We start from the raw sequence: 19,241 nt of genomic DNA, 5'->3' as shown, positions 1-19,241 counted from the left end.
AGTCCAATGTTTCCAGATATGTTAACGATATGTTCGACACTGATCGCCTTACTATAATATGGAAATATTATTATCTTTTTATTTTATTATTATCTTAACTTATCAATTTATCATATTATTTTATTATTATAAATGTTATGCTTTAGCAGTTTAATATTGATATTTGTCAGTAGGGTGGTATATAAATTTGTACGCTCACACGTGTATTAGAATATTGAATATGTGAGTATTAATGTGAAAACTATAATATTTGAAATTTCTTTTTTTAATTTTTCACGAATATCGTTTAGACTTATAAATATAATTGTTTTGAAAGTTTGGTAGGCAATAACTAATATGTCGTGGCAGTATTTAAGTGGGTTCCACGCATACCGCACCGTCTCCGACGAGGCTTCCCTGGTCCTGGCCTCCACGGTTCCTGTGGACCTACTCAGCCTAGAACGGGCCAGGATCCGGTCCCGACTCCTTTCTGACATCACACCTGGCGAGTAACGGCCATCAAAGCAGACCGAGAAAAGAGAAGAAAGATCCCACACCGTTGAGGAGTGGCAACGGAGATGGGAAGCAACCAGGAAAGCGTCTTGGACCCGATCCTGCATCCCATCCATCGGACGTTGGCTGGGAAGAACGGTCCCGTTAGTGCCCCTGACGTTCCACATGTCACAGGCACTAACGGGATACAGCTGTTTCCAGTCATATCTCTACAGGAGAGCCAGGGCCGCCAGTCCGATGTGTCTTCAGTGCAGGGGCGGTGAGGACACGGTGGAGCATACTCTGTTTGAGTGCTACTACTGGAACGCCCTCCGTGATCCTCTGTCCATTCACCTGGGGCGCAGACCGTGTACAGCCGTCATCCAGGATATAATTTGCGGGCCGCCATTTGACCAGCTTCCAGCAGACCCGGATGAAAAGTTGGATATACTAAGGTACGCAGAGGAGTCATTTTTTTTTTAAAAATTGTTGTTGTAATATTAGTGAGTGGGGGATAGTCTCACCACTAATAATTGTCGATGTTATTGTTATCAATAAACGATGGAAGTCAGAGGAGAAGTAATGCTAACGCGGTTCCTTCACTGGCTCTCGATACAAAAGGAAAAAAAAAGTATTTAAGTGGGCCGGCAAAGCGGAAAATTAAATAAAGAAAAGGAGAACAAAAAAAAAACTGTAGAGATCTATGGATCGATTCTTTAATAAAATAGAAGATAAGTGCTAGATTACTATAACATAAAATATAATATAATACGATAATTAAACTAATGAGTTTATTATTTCCATCTAAAATAATGTGTTTTCATTTAAATGCATTGTGTTATGGTGATTTTTTTTTTAAATGATACTTGTTTGAAATTTAATAAAATCAGATTTATCAGTTTTCAACATTTTTTGTCGACTAATTTTTATATGTTGTTGTTTTTTTGCTTTATGAAATAGTAAAATTTTTCAAAAATATTTCTAGTAATTAATAAAAGTAAACTTATCTACGTGAATAATGTAAAAATATTTTATGAGAGTTCTGAAGTAGATATTTAACACTTTTAGCGTATAAATATTATTTTTTTATCAACATTTCCTCCCCTCTCTATGTAGATTTTTTTCTGGAGAATTTTTTTGACTCGGTGACCCCTAAGAAAATTGTGCAATTGGCCCTAATTTTATTAAATCAGGCCCTGTGACTATCAATCTAAAAACATAGACGTAAGACGTAAAACACATACGCCTATGTGAAATGTCATACCTATACTTGTTCACGGTTTACCTATACCATTAATAGGTACCTAATGTTAATGAAATGTCGTTTTTTAATCAAACAGAATTGTATATCAAATTATTAATTATAAATATATTATTATTAAAATGTTCTGTATTCTATTTTACCTTTTATTTAAACCTTACCAATGTTTTTTTTTTTATGTTTATCAGGTATGCACTACACATTTGCATCAATGAGATATGTTGACACACACACAATGATGGGAAGAAGACAGGTGCAGTGGTACAGATTATGTAAATATATTAGAAAACTTAAATAAATTAACTCACGACTGCTTTTATACGAAAAAAATATAAACAAAAACATAATATTAAATCTACGACAAGCGATGTGTTGTGTATGAATATACCTATAATATTTTAATACATGTTGTATTGAATTACTTATTTATATAATATGGTTAAGGTACGTTGCTAAACGTATAACTTTAAATGCATTTTAAAATAATAGTACCTATGTTTTAAACCGTGCGATTAAACATCATCCTTGCCCCAAAATGCAATTTCATATTATAATAGGTACCTATATTCAAAAATCAGTAAAGCAATAAGTGATATACTCCATTCGCTGTTATAAATATACAAACACCATAGTATATTTTATATGTACATTATATTTGTACAAACGAATTTTATAACAAGCACACAATATATATATATATAGAGAGAGAGAGAGCACTATGTATATGTATAGTGTATGTGCCTATATACAATAAATAGGTATATATTATTACATTGTACATAGTAGTAATGATATCGAAAACACACTTTTTGTATGTTTTTGCTCTGTATGCTCTTTATGCTCGTAATCGGTATGTATGGTTACCTACCTATGACCAACCTATATATATATATATATATATATATATATTTGTCAAGCTATTGAATCGTCTGAATTGTAATATCTGCTCAGGATATAGAATGAAGTTAGCATCACCAAATCGTTGTCCGATCAACTCCACTCAGGTGTGAATATTTGTAAACTAATGGCGCAACATTTTTCACGGAATCCAATTTAGAAAACATTGTCATCGTTTTGGACTTTTGGAGTCTATCAAATCAGTTGTCAGACCGACTAAATGCAATCACTTAGATGCTTAACTATAGAAGTATGTATATTGCAGGGCGATTCGCCTTTTTATAACCTACCTATTCATTTATTATATTTTATATAGGTATATATAAAATATTGACATGTTGTCCGTGCTTATTTCAGAAATAATTATTATTCACAATTTTAAGTTTTTGATTCTTTTCGTAAAAACTATTAAAATTCAGTTTTAATATATTTTTAAACGTACGAACTACTCAATTTTACATAAAATCGATAGGTTCTAGTGGTTCTATTGATTTTTGATCATCCAATGGAAATACACAGACGCTTTAACATTCAGAAAGACTTTTTTTCTGTAAGTGTCGATGTTATAATTATACGTATAAATCTACATTGGACGATGGCTAATCAATTTTAATCTTTTACGTTTGCAAAAATATAAAGGCGTGAGGGGAACCGGGAACAGAATATTTTAGTAAGTATATTTTTATACTGTCCTGTACAATATTCATTCGAACAGAACTTTAAATACCAATTATAATTTATAATTAATCATTACTTTAGAAAAACTATATCAAAATTATTCTCTTATTGATAAATCTGCTGTATAGTAGATTTCGAAAATACTTAGGTATATACGTGTATTTAATACGTAGATCAATGTAATGTCGTCGTGCACAAAAAAATGATTCCGAGTGAAAAAATTGACGAATTAGTATCTATTTTTTATGATTATTTATGTTATATTATTATAAGTATTCAAAAATTTAAAAAATTTTCTAAATATTATATAGAAACCCTCTTGAAGAAAGTTTTTTGCTCTTGAGGACGACAGGCGCTACTCACAAAAATGTCATACTTTATTGTAAGGCCAATTATTGGTATAATTGTGATGTTACATTATTATAAACTGTAGATTATACAAACTAGATCGACACCTTAAAATGTATAATAGTTACACGTGGTACATTAAAATCTACATAATATTTAAAAATATGCTATATAATCGTATAAACGTAGTAAACGTTGCTGAACTCGACACTGTTTCATTAAGTTTTGATTTAGTAGTTTACACATTTTTAACACATAACAGCAGTTCATAAATCTTGATCATTAAAACCTGGTTTGATATCATGCACATAAAATATGCATGTGCACTCGTGCTCTTCAGGTGAGTATATATCAAAACCAAATACACATTACCACATATAGGAAAAGGTGAAGCCATAAATCATCGCATTATTAATGCAAATGTAAATAAATAACTAAAACAGTCGTGATTCTTAATTTACACCTTTATAATATAAATATGTAAGGTGCTTATAATTATATGTATTTTTTACTACATTTTATCTACATAAGTGGTATTATTATAGGTAGTTCATATGAGTATAGATTAATTGTATTTTATTTTATTTTTTACTTTATAATTAATTTATAGAATTATTATTTTCATTTTGAATGTTTTTTTCAAATATTGCTGATTAACTTTAATAATTAAGTATTAAATATTTAACTTAAACGATTTTCTTTTAGTAAATTATAAAAAAAAAATGTAATACAATTTAGAGAATAGTAATGAATCTTTTAAACACAAACGTAATTTAATAAAAAAAAAATCAATACTGTTTAAATAACATATTGACAAAAAGATATCTACGACAAAATTGATAAAGATATCATTAAAAGTTATTTTAAAATTAAATTAATTCAAAATGTTCGTGAAATCAATTTTAAAATCTGCATTTAAACGTAAAATTCCATTGTATTGTTATAAGTTAATAATTTATAACCGCCTTATTGTATATGAACATAAAAAAAATATCAATAAAGTTTCATTTGCAATATATTGATCCTGCGTTAACTTAAAATTTATTGGTTTCATTGAATTTATTTTGATAACTTATAATTCTTCGAGAAAAATTTTATTATCTAAGTAATAAGTATACAAATTAAAATTTTTTGTACGTATAACCTGTAAATAATTAAAAATTGTTGACATTACGCATACATAATTTAACACTTCGTTACATTTGTCTTATATATTTATAAGTAATGCATAATTTACGGGTAATAATTATTTAGATGAGGCTTTAATTAAACGTTGCAACTCTCATGAGAATCAATGAATACTAAACAATAATGATATGATTATGAATTTCTTCATTTTGAAGTGACAATAAATAACCATACGATAGTTGTAAATTTTAGCGTCCGAGACAATTTTCTTGACCATGCAGCATTTTCTGAAAAAAAAAATACAAAAGAAAAATTAATTATTTTAAATATATTATGAACAATAAAAGTGTGTATAATTATTAATTTATATTTTAATGTAATAAGTAGGTAGTACTGGTGGTATACTGGTATAAAAATGTTTACCATCATATAAATATATATTACACTTAGGCAATTATTTATTTATTTGTACCCGCGAATAAACTCGAAATTACGTTATAAATTGTCATATAAACCGTATAGTAGTATAATTATAGTATATGAATACCTTGATGTTTAATCAATAAAAAAACCTAATAATCTTCCTAAAATGTTGATGATTTAAAAATAATAATTATTTGTTTCATAAAAATTCTATATCAAAAATGAATCTGTGCTATCGATGACGACACAGATATGTCATATGCTATTTATATTTTTACATGAGATTGCTTCATTTTATAATTAACAAAATACTGAGTAAGCCATTCTTTCGTTAAAATACAACAAAACTTAACTAACATCTTTTGGAAAGGTTGACTGCTTTTAACACTCCTAGTAGTATAATGGTGTAATTAGTGGCGAATGAAGGTGGGGACACTAGATGTATTCATTGTTCATCCTTTCACTTTTATCATGAAAGTAATGAGTGTACATTTCAGTCAACTCATTATTTGGAGAAAAAAAAAGTTTTGTTCAAAACAAATTTAATTTCCAATGTAAATTAAAAAGGCAGAGCGTAAAGACACGGACATACGACGACGTGTTTTTTTTTCAGAGATCTAATGAAAACTCTCTGTAAAGAACCAAGTGGGTCAGCAACAGAATAAACTTTTTTGTCGTTTACACGCATTAATCAACCAACAGAATTACTTTTACTACTTAAAGAGCTTGTATTGCAAAAACATTTGAAAATGACCACAAAATGGTAAAACAAAAGATGTTCATTAAATATTAATTTATCGCTTACCGAGTGAATTAATAGATCATCGATATGCCTATGACATATAATTTTTTATTGAAAGTCAATCGACAATACGGTTGTAATATATTTTTCGGTGATATATTTCATATAATATTATATTTTAAACGGTGAACAAAATCTAAATTTGAAAAGCTGTAGGTTTACATGATGAGGTGTTTTAGTTATTTTATTATTGAATCAAGAACATATTATTATATCTATATACAAGAGTTATGTTTTATAAGACGTACATAATATTAACACTGAGTAATTCGACGAACGAATTTATTTTACAATTATGGCATGTGTTTTTATTTAATCAATTGTGATTTAATTGTGTCTGTTATCAGATTTTGGAAATGTTTCAATCTTCAACTTTGAAATTCAACAGTTTTAGGCTGTTAAATATCTAACTGAAGAGAGTTTTTAAATTTCATTTTTTATTTCTATTAAGTTACATTCCTAGATATTTGAAATTTTAAAATTTTCCTTAATTTTTTTTCTATAGATGTTATATGTTAAAAAAACACGTTATGCTTGCAAAGGTTAGAAATATGAAACAAGCTTCCTCATACATTTAACTTATAGCGATTTAAAAATATCGAAAATAAATTAGCAACATTTTTATTTATAAAGTTTTAAGTTCAAATTTAAACGACATTCCTAAAATTCACAAAAATGTTCGAATTATTTTGTAGTTAATACTTAATAATAATATATGTATTATTACATTTTAATAGCTAAGGATTAGAAATTAAAAAAAATTTCATCTTTAGTTGCTTTCATGCATATTAAACTAAAAATCAGCAAAATAAATTTGCATTTTCTTTAAACATTGCAAGTTTAAATTTTAACGGAATCGGATGTCTATATAAATAAAGATTTTAGTTATTTTATAACAATTAAAATAATATTATTCATATAATCTTAAATTATTTTGCACACTATACGTACCTATACTCTTATTTATTATTTAATACACATTTATATCTTCAAAATATTTATTATAACTTTGTTATTTATCTCACTAATATATTCACACCGTTTTACTGCAGGTGACGTATTGACTTATGAGCTTATACTAATATAACATCTAGACATATTCTAGTAATACCCATATTATATGAAATAATATTATATTAAATGTCACTATAGAATTTGATCTGTTTCAACAAAAATTAGTTCAATATACTAATATTAATGTAAATGTAATATAAAATATTTAAATATTCTTATACATAAGTATATAAACATTAAGCTGACAGCCGACAGACCGTCTCCGCTCAGAATCGTTTTTCTCATACAATGATTTATCATTGAATTTAAAGGTGGGTATTACATCCATTACAGTAACCTACTCCGTGGTGAGTTACGCACTCGACATGTAGTATACTACGGCAGTACGACACCTTGGTTTCATTTTAAATAAAATAATATATTATGATATACACCTATCTAAAATATTCCTGTAGAACAAACATTTTACGCATTTGCGTCAGAGTTAAGTACCTATCCAGATATTATACATTTTTGGAATGAAATGGTGAGCATACCTAATATGATAAAAAATACAAATATTAATTTAAAAAAAAACTAGAATACACGAAAAAATATGTATTTAAGTTGTGGCCAAATCTAAATTGTGATAATTAAAATTCAAATACATATATGATGGGATAAAAACTGCTCTCGTGATTAAGTTAGCGGTGGAGTTTGTTACTTGTAACTTGTAAGCACTTCTTAATATATTAATAATGATCGAATTACATCTTAGAATTCTTCAAAATATTGATTTCATTAAAAATAACTCACAACGTCGCCATATTTGATTAATAAAATATTCGTAGTATATAGGTAATAGCCTGCAAAGTTAATAACTTAAATATTTCTGATCAAAAATAACCATACAATAATTAATAATTATATTATTACAGCATTTTTTTTTCTCAAATAAACTAAATTGAATTCTATGAATTTGTGGTATTATATTATTATTCAATACGCACATACAAAATTAAACAATAATGTTAAAAAAATAAAACAACTACGCATCTGTTTGAACACAATAGAAAATAATTTATTGAATATTTTAAAACACAACTAAAACGCAAAACAATCATCGCATCAGACACGTGGTAGCAACTTGTCCACTACTTAACCTACTCAGTGATGTCTATCCTCACACCGTCCTCAGCCGTCTTACACGTGTCTTATAAAAAATAATTCTAAATAAAAATTATTATTAATATTAATAATATGCACATCATTGAAAATTTTAATTGCATATTGATATTTTTGAATAGTATCTTACAAAATAGAGAAAATTAAATTATTTATTTTAAATTTATTACAGCAAAAAACTATATTAATCAATTAAATATATATCACTAAAGATATTTTCAACTGTAATATTAACGAGTTAATTTTAATCTACAATATTACTCTAGACTATAATGTTTTCGAACTATGCTGGGTATTTTTTTTTAAAGGATACAAGAATCATAATAATATAACAATTTTAGCTGAATTGTCAGTTATTAACGAAATTGAATCCATTTTAGTTGCATAAAATGTAATACATTTTCGATTTAATGTTCTTGTTTATCTTACGTAGTAAATATATAAGTATACAAACAAAACAAAAGGTACACTTAACCAAATTATCTTTTTTTTTTCTAGAAGTTTCAATAAAATACGTTAATGTTAAAAACATTTCGTACACACAAATTTCGAATCAGCTGATCGTTATAGCAGTAAATGTAATAGAAAAAAAAAGTAGACGTATTAAGTAAAAAACTACTTAAAACTAAATATACCGAAACTACTTTACACATTCCTGAGGGTGCGTAATTTCTGTACTCAACATAAGAACAATGGACAAGAAATCAATAACGTCTTCACCACAGTAAACAATTTGAATTCAAAAATCTCATATACATAGTATGTAGTGTATATTTTGTATATAAAATATACCTATGTGTATAGTATATATATATGTGTATATAATAATTGGGTAAAGTGAAGAGTAATGAAAGCCTTTGATGTGTACCTTTCTCACGTGGTCGATTCCTTTGACGTGATACTTTGCGCTAACCCAATTGTACACTCAAAAAAAGTTTCCAACTTCGAACAAGGCCATTAATATTAAAATATATATATATATATAGGCGCAACATATATATTAGGTATATACATTATGTAATATAAAAAACTTTCGTGACCATACTATTAAATATGTATAAAATAAAAAGAAACGTTCAAAACTATATTTAACGGCGTGTGTCTAACACCAATGCCGCAGCACTATCGTAGCATTCGTAGCGCCATCACAAGTTTGGACTCCGCGGGGGGGAGGAGAGCTGTAATATTTGATTTAACAAAAATTCACGGGTTGAAGATTATTACGTTGGCAACTGGCAGACCGTGGTTTGAATCCGGCCCGTGGAAGGCAGAAAATTAGATTGTCATCATATTTTATAATTTTTTTTTGGTTTCATAATAACTTTATATATTATATACAAATATAAAGATTTGACATTCCTTTGGACCTCATTTATTTATCATTTTAATCTTCCGGATTCGGATAGAAATTACTTGCTGACCCCGGCCTGTTTCAGTGTTTATTAATTATTATTATTTAGGCCTTATTATTGTAATAATGATTAAAAATTGATTGTTTGGGAGCCATGGTGCCCAGCGTGATAACGAGAATGACGTTCAATAGCCGACGATATCACTGAAAAAATCTTTTATTTTTTCGTTATGATGAGTACTAAATTTTATTTCACCTAGTAATAACATAATTTCTAAACTAAATGTGATTGTTTTTCGATTTATTTCTTTGTGATACCTCTTTACATATTGTGTAACCTTAAAAAAAAACTTATTAAGCTTGCAATACCAAACTACCAAGTAGGTATAATACATATATTGCTAGTAATGAATATTAATAACATTATTATTGTATATTGAAATTATTTTTAATAGGTTACTTTAAATCAAGTTTCGAATCTACTCCTCACCATATATTCGTAAACATTCTGCACTCTTTACAACATTTAAGTTAATTTAATTGTTGTATTTTTCCAAATATATATTTATAATACATATATATTATATATATATATATATATATATACATTATACATACAGGGTGTTCCGCGAGGATATCCTCATTAGCCGTCGAGGGGATAAAATGATCGTCGCTCGGATAAAAACTAGTTTTTTTGCCGTTTTTCTATAAACTAATCAAATTATTAAAAATCGTGAGATTGATGAAAATAAAATATTGAAAAGACAAAATGTTCAGAAAATAATTTCTATAAAACGAGTAGGTATCTTTACTTTTTTTTTAAAATTAAAAAATAATTTTTTTTAACCTTTTTACCAAAACATATTTTAATAAAATTAAAAAGTAAAATACATGTAGCTCTTGTCTATGTGAGTCTAATAACAAAAAAAGATTTATGATATATTTATTATCTCAGAATATATCGTGGGTAAATGGGTAAATTATCACGGGACACCTTGTATATATGTACAAATGTAAGCGGTCATTTATTCTACGCACTACGCATAAGTAAACCATATGTGTTGTTCTCGTCACTATTGATATTCTTTACACAACCAAAAAATAATTCTTCAGGGTTGTCGTTAAACAACTGCTGTAGTGATTTTAGGTTTCAAAATTTCGTAGAGGAAATTTCTAAATATCCATATAAGTAATTCAATAATTTAAAAATAATAGCTAATTCAAAAGTAAAATCTTAGCATATAGTTTAACATATACCTCAATTGGCTCAACCTTTTTATACTAAATATTATTGATAAAAAACTTAAAATGATTATTAATTTTCAAAATACATCTAACAGAATGTCATAAAAGATAGATCTATCATTGTAATGTATGTTACAATGCATATAAACACTTAAGAAGAATTTAAGAAATAACGTTTAAGAAGAACTTGTTTAGTAATTTAGTTTTGGAAAATTTTGACGGTTTAAAGTTTTAACATTACTAACCATCTGTAATAAATTGAATAGTTAACTTATTTCTTCGTAATTTATCCTATAATATTTTGGTAAAAATGTTTCAAAATAATCACATATTTATATTTATTATATAATACTGTAAGTTTATACTCTTTTCTCTTATAATGTTATATAAGTATATAATTTTGATCAAATTAGACATAAGTGGAATATGTTAAAACGTTTAGGTTAGGTTTTTAAGTTTTAAAAGTTGTTATTTGTTTGATATACTTTATTTGATGCTTACATATTTATTATATTATGTTAAACGATATTTAGAAAAATAATTTGATAAGATGCACTTACATTATCGTAAAATAAAGAAACAACTTTAGCATGTGTAGATATATATTTAAAGTAAGGATACTACAGAGGATATAAATCAGAAGCAACAAAAATTGATCCTTCTATTGGAGAATGGGAGAATTTTCCAACCTGAGAAAATCTTTTTCTTTCATGTCTATTTAGGTATTGTTCAATACGTTTAAGAACAGGTTATACAGTAATACATAATATATTTATCGAAAAAATTATGTTAATAAGAATAATAATTTGTTTTTAAAGTCACAAACAAATACTAATCGTAACACAAAAATTTTATATTTATCTCTTTTATTGATTCAACGTATAGTATACAAATGTATCTAGTTTAAATATTTAATACACCCATATCGATTAATATAAATGTAGGAAGCTATATAATATTTTATATATTTATAAATAGCCGCTATAGAAATTTATTTTCTTTATTTTATGGACAATCTCCTAGCCCACAAAACTCTTAGTTGCGGCAATGCACAAATTACAAAATTATTTATTTTTGTACTCGGTTATTCAGAGATGGTGACGGATATTAATTAGTTAATAGTTAAGACATTAAAAATAACTTGAAAACAAACTATTAAAACATCAAACAAATTTAACGAACTCAGAGCCAGCCAATGTAGCAGAAAATGTAGGTAAAAGTATTAGAGGGATATGTAGTATTTGTAAACCCACAACAGTATTAAAAATAAAAGTAACTTGAATCCTGTACACACGATGAATAAAAGTGATGCATGGAAAGAGGATTTATTATCCTTATTATTATCCTTTTCATTATCCATTTAAAATGTTTAGATATTTAATATATATGTTTCGTATTAAAAAATAAAATAAAGCCGGTGACATTAAAGTTAAGTCATTTTTTGAACTCTGCTAGGTTTCAGTTACAAATGTATAATTATGTATAGCTTAGCTTAAAAAAATTTAATCACCAATTTCTAAATAGTAATCATTATTGTACCTATATGCTGTGTGTCTATGTACGAGTGAGCTACTGAGTGGCACAATCGGAGGGGAAAGGAGGTACTTTTCTAATGTAATGTTTTTTAGATCTTGGGTATAGCAATGAATATTGTAGGTACGTGTATTTACAATAACGTGTATCGGTGTATCTTTTCTGTCTGTTATCAATATTTGAGTTAGTAAAAATGCTCCGAATTTTGACGTAAGCACCTTTTCTGATAGAAAAGTGACACTTTTGTAAGGGAAAAATTGAAAATTTCAAGTAATTTTAAAAAGTAATAGAAAAAACAAAAAAGGTGTTAATTTTACACAAATATAATTTAAAAAAAAATGATTTCATTTTTTTATTGTTCCTCAAAAACTATTAGGCATAGAAGTTAAAATTTTCACTAAATATTGATATTAGTATTTTCCATGTATGAAAAGGTTTCGATTTTGATTATTTTTAAGCTAATTATAGTCTTGAGTAATTTTTAGAATTTTGAACATTTTTTTTTAAAATTTATCTCGATAAAAACTTTTTTATTCAGTAAAAATGCATGAAAATGTATTGTAAGGTTCCTTATAAGTAGCGCCCGGATTTAAACGTACTTCAATACTTCAAACCATGCACATATGCTCTAAAAAATAGCCAAAAATGTATTTAAAAATGCCATTTTTATTATATACAATTTGGTATTTTAATTTGGAATTTATTATTGAAATATATTTATTATTTATTGGGTATTTATTAAAAAAAAAAAATTGAAAATTGACTTGATGCTGCTGTGATGTTGACACGAATATATTTTGGGGCGATATTATTCATTCTAAACATAGATACTAATATATACCTACATTAATAATTACGCTAAATGTGTGTAATATATTGAACAAATATGCATTAAAAACCATAAAAATTACTCAATAATGCTAAAAATACTCTTAAAATAAAAAAACGCCAAAATATGCCAAAAATATAAATAAAATGTTTAGCTTTGAAACATGAAACGAATTATGTACTTTGGAAAGCATTGGCTAAGATCAACCAAAAAAAGATACACTCTACATTGAAATCCGGGCCCTATTTATAAGTTTTATTAATGTAAGTTCAAAAATAATAAAGATGGGCAAGATTATTTTTTACATGCATTTAAAAGAAAATTGTTAAATATTATTTTCAAATGTTTTTTCAGTTAGAGATTCATATAAGTTAACCGTTAATCTTATGTTTTTGTTAATATTATTATAATCCATACATATAAATTTAATATGTGTATATATATATATATATATATATATATATATATATATATATATATATATATATATATATATATTCAGGTGTTTTGTACAAATTGTTCTTTGATATAAATTATCAAATTTAGAACTGTATACTCATTATCAATAATGTTGTACAAATATTATTAGTATTATTTATGGATGAAATAGGAATCAAAATAACGTATATAAACATTACTTTTTATATATTTTTATAGAAAATCAAAAAGTTACCCAAAATTATTTATTTAAATTCTCTCAATATGTAGGTAGTCAGATAAATCGGTTCAACGATCAAAGAGACGTTGGTGCGATGATATAAAAAACCAATTCAACCCAAAATGTACCTAAATAAATAATTATTTCTGCCAGTAGAGTTCTATCGTTTTCTTTTATTTTTTTTTTAATTTTTGTGAATCTATCTTATGTATAATTATTAATTTATGATTTTATATTAATACTTTTATATAATTTGCTTTTCGTACTTTGGCAGAGATTGTAAATATCCAATTTACCAATTATCAAAAAGATTATTACTATTATTTACATTTTTCTATTCTAACTCAACAAGTTAAACAATTAGTTAACATTCACACGCTCAGATATTCTCGGACTAGTATGATATTTTAAATTTAGTAAAATAATTAATAGGTACTTGGCACTTTTTAAATACATCAGTATATTTTTGGAAAAATAACAATAAATTAATTACCAGCATTGAATTAACCGTATTATATTAACATATTATATTGATGATTTATTGTACCCTTAGTGGACATGAAGGTTTTATACTTTTTCGCGCTTTTCCGACAATGCAAAATAAAAATATATTTTCCCAAAATGATACGAATTTCAACATTATAATATTACAACCATCATAAAATCTGTCGATTTTTTTTTCATCTGTTCTATAAAAGGGTAAAAACTAAATATATCATGATCATATAATTCTTCATATTGACAGAACAAAAAATTGAAATACTGAACAATATACAAGATTTTTCCTAATAAAATTACCTTCGGCCAAACTAATATTTTTTCAATCATTATTCTGGTCGGAATCTAAACGAACGTATTTAATTGAAGTAAAATAATATGTCGTCGTCCGGTGTATAAACTTAATGGTGTATTATATTCCTAGTGATTTCGAAGAGGAGTTGAGCAAAAAACAATGCGAGTTGGCATCATTATCAGGTCCATTTAAATGGCGAAGAGTACTGTGATCTTCATCCTAATATTTTTAGCTTCCCTAATCCTCATGCGATTTAACAAATAATAATAATCATTGCTACGATTTTATCATGTTAATACGTTGTTTCAACTAGGTATAATAGTATAAAACATTATAGTTAGTACCACGACTACCTTATATTATTATATATATCTCATCATATTTAACACACGTTTTTAGTATAAACACTCACATAAATGTATCTAGAATATAAATGGTGTAATAGTTGTATAACAAAATATTTAATCTCAAGTAAGAAAATACGCATATTTGTTGTAAAACTGTTTAAGTATAATAAACACAATAAAAACATTAATTATATTTTTTCTTAACGCATAAACTGTAATATACAGTTATACAGACACTTTAGTACCTGTATTCTGTAATGAAACTAGTATTATTATATAATATATGAAAAAGTTACACCAATCATTATTTAACCAAATGTGTGGAATAGTGAAATGGTAAAATAAAATGTATGAAGGAGGTACTCTGCATAATAATTGTATTTAAATACTAGTACTCGTAGTACAAAACTACAGATGATAGTTTTATCAAACTGAAAAATATTTAGTAAAATAATTGTACAACACAAATATAGTATAATGATCCAAAAATGAATAATTATTTTTAATCGAGGAAATTATTTTGATTGGACTTAAAGGTTTGAGCGCGTATCAATTGTGTACCTTTAGAAGAGTGGACGCTATATAAGTGTGGACAAAATTAACAAAGTAGGGGGGCTGAGTTTCTTTGCACCCCTTTACCACTTTAACCCCAGATCATTTTAGACTTCAGAGTCACCGCCGTCATTAAAACCTGAGACGCAGACGTGTACTTAAATGTTCCACGAAAAGTCGGCTGGAAACGAGGAACATGAATCATTTATCTCGTCGTGTAACGTTCGCGAGTGTAACAGTCAACAGACTCCCCGGAGAATCCGCTCGCTTGAACTCGGTATAATATAATATGTTTATATATGTTTAATATAATATGTGAGAATCAGCCGTTTCGGTTATATGAATACTATAACATAGTTAAATAATGACGTTAATCGCAATCGATAATAATATAGAAATTATCAACCATACGCAGTGTTAACGAATATAAGCGGTAAAAATAATAATATATTATTTATACGCGTCCTACTGCAGTCGCCGTACACAATATTTTATTATTTATGATTTTGATGTTGTGCTTCGAGAAAACCAACTGTGAAAGTGTGAACTGATACACATGATATGAAAATGTATAGGGTATATAATCTTTTATACAATTGATTCAGAGGTATCAATCACATCAAAATCAGTCAGTTGCTCACCCCCATCTTCCGTAACAGCCAACCCGAAATATGAGATGTTCACAAAATATAACATATTAGATATTTAAACTTCTATATTATAAGCGTAGGTATATAATGTTATGGTTGGTTATTTAAAGACATAATGTAATATATGTATATCTATATATTAATTGAAAATACAAGGTTATGTAACATATCAAGATTATCCTTTCAACGAACAAAAATTTTCACTATACCAATTATTTCATGTATGTCAAAACGGAAACTTTTACATGAAGCGCCTGGCGACAAACGCCCAATGGTCTGACGGCGATAGTGGTTTTTGCACTCACAAACACATACATACAATTTCATAGCATAATTTATATATATGTGTGTGTTATAGTTGAACAAGTTTTTGGCCGAAAATTCGTTTTCCGCGGCGGCTGTTCCCAAGAGGGAAAAACGTTTTCCGGCAAACCCCTTATACCATGCGACGCATAGCCCCCTCCTCACTGATCATTGGAGCGACGTACTCTCCCACCCCGAACGACCCGCTAACGTGATATTTTTATTTCCTTCCGACGGGAAACTTTTACCGCTTTGACGCGCGCACATCGCAACATTACGCCTATATTATTATTACCACCATGGTCGCGGTTACCGCCAAACAACGCCCGGTGGACTATGCTCATAGACTACTCGCGCATGTATTTACACGAATTTACGTACACTGCTGCAGGTATATTATACACACACACACATAAATATACATGTTACAACTATAAAGATATATATAATGCTGTAGATAAAAGCTCTACGGAGTTAGGTACCTATATATACGCCATCACAACCTTTCCTCGTGTCGTCGCGGTCAACTTTAATAAAACATCCGTGTGTGTGTGTGTGTGTGTGTGTGTGCAGAGACTCGACCTTCTGCCCGAACAGCTGCAGCTGACTCGCTTCGTGATGCCCGCTTTGAATGTGTAATTTGAATTCGCTATATTACGGCGTGTCTTTAGATGGCAGCCGTCACGCCGCCACCGGTACGTGGTGGTTCTTAATATATGTTTTATATATGTATATATGTTTGCATGTAACGTGTATCGTATAGTAGGTAGTGTATACTATATTGTATATAGGTAGACACCGAGCACATATACGATACACGTGTATAATATATATTGGCTAAACGCGCCCAATAGACGTCGGTCTAAAATCAGACGCGCCGGTAAGTCTCCGGAAATTAAACGGCCGCCATGTGACCACCGAAAACGAGAGTCGTCGTATATTGTATACCTATATCATATAATATAGCGGTAGGTAGGTATTATATATAGTACTATGTAGACCAATCCACGGCTTAACGTTTACATTATATAAATCTATATTACCTATATACATATATATATATTATATACATATTATACCTATAATACCTATGGAGTTTTAAGTGACGGCGGACTGTTATTATATAAATATATGTGTTATGTGTGTGTATACAATATTATCATATAATGTTTATTTATACATACATATATACAACGCACGAACAAACCACGGGCCACCGTTGTACGCATATACAGACAGGTATATGATGGTATATACTATATATTATGTAAAATACGGAAACCAACCAGCAAATCATGCACTTTGTGTGTGTAACCGACACGTCGAAGTCAATAATATACCTATACACAATGTATAATATATTATATGATTATATGGTTTTAATGGAATTGATATTAACCCAAGTTTTTTTGTTCAATTATACGCATGAAACCACAAAGAAACGTCAATGTTGTACTAAACACCAACAATGTTTTGCGAACGCACTGTTGCAGGTAGGTATATTGTACGTACCTACTACCTATATATTAATATATTATACATGTATATACAGGGTGATTTTTTTATCGAAGAACACTCATTATTTAAAAAGTATGAGTGTATGAGTATGAGTGTTCTTCGATAAAAAAATCACCCTGTATATATATGTAGACAATATTACAATATTAAACTAACTTCCATTTAGATTAATATTTATGATTACAGCACTTTGTCTTTTAATATTTACGTGTGTTTAATATAATGTTACTACTCACATCGAAAACTTTTTAGTTGTTCGGTTATTGAAGGAATTCGGTTGATTTATCTGGATTTGTAACTTTTTATTGCCAATCGTACTCATTAAATACATAAAACATTTCGGCATCTGCAGGTTTACTAATTATGTAAACTGAACTTTAGACTTGATGTAAAACAACCTGAAGTTTCCTTTTTGTAGGTATACATTATTAAAAACATAGTTGTATAATTTTAATCAAAAACATTTTAATTTTTATCGAAAAGTAATCACAGAGTATAGGCCAAGTTTTTAATCGATTTTAGGAATTCGACGACGTAAAGCAAAGGAAACTTTATCGAGATGGTAAATTATAAAATCAAACATCAAAATATATAAGTATAATATATTACCTATAGTATCTATATAAAGAGATTGTTAAAAGTAAAGTACTTACATTAAATTAGAATATTCATAGTCATTGGTTACGGTCTTACAAAAAAAAAAATCGTTATAGGGTGAAAGTTTGTGTAAATTAACGAAAAAAATCGAATAGAACATTGAAGTAGTAGGAAAAGATAAAAATAAATGAAAAATTAAAATGTGTGAAATAACTGATCGTTTTTTTTTTAGTAGACGACGCGGAGCCCGACGGTCGGTCGTCGGAGGGAGTGAAATAATAACAATAATAATGTCGCGCGAATTACATAATATGAAAAAAGGTTTAATAATATACGAATACAGAGGAAGAAAAACGTATACCGTAACCACAACTATTAGTATAGGTGTAAAATGTATAATGTCATTATGATTTACGTTCTATGAAAATTCCTAACCGATCGTCAAATGGGATTACCACGTTAACCCCGCGTAAACGCAAACGACTTTTGTGCACGTACGAGACGTCGCATGGTAGGCCGGTTATTATAATTTACGCGCGCGGCGTATGCAACGTCTGCTCGCTAGCGCTCGGTGTTATCGAAATGCTCCTCTCCAAAATCCAAATTACCACAAAACTATTTTGCAAATTAGTTATTTAAATTCACAAATCGTTTCGACAATGCTAAGACAGTTCGATAA

The 19,241-nt window shown here is 28.0% G+C and overlaps 1 protein-coding gene across 1 annotated transcript in view; it reads right to left on the bottom strand.

The window, feature by feature from the left end:
* Window positions 1-4,098: 4,098 nt before the first annotated feature.
* Window positions 4,099-19,241, bottom strand: part of LOC107165096 (uncharacterized) — a 50,373-nt gene continuing 35,230 nt past the window's right edge. The window contains exon 6 of the mRNA XM_089217828.1: window positions 4,099-5,070. Within this exon, the coding sequence (XP_089073954.1) occupies window positions 4,988-5,070 (83 nt within the window). The 3' untranslated portion in view covers window positions 4,099-4,987. The remainder of the gene's footprint in view (window positions 5,071-19,241) is intronic.

This window comes from Diuraphis noxia, unplaced genomic scaffold (assembly GCF_037042655.1).
Source record: "Diuraphis noxia isolate RWA-SAM2 unplaced genomic scaffold, SU_Dnox_SAM2 contig0001, whole genome shotgun sequence".
NCBI lineage: Eukaryota > Metazoa > Arthropoda > Insecta > Hemiptera > Aphididae > Diuraphis > Diuraphis noxia.
This window is presented reverse-complemented; position numbering and strand designations above follow the sequence as displayed.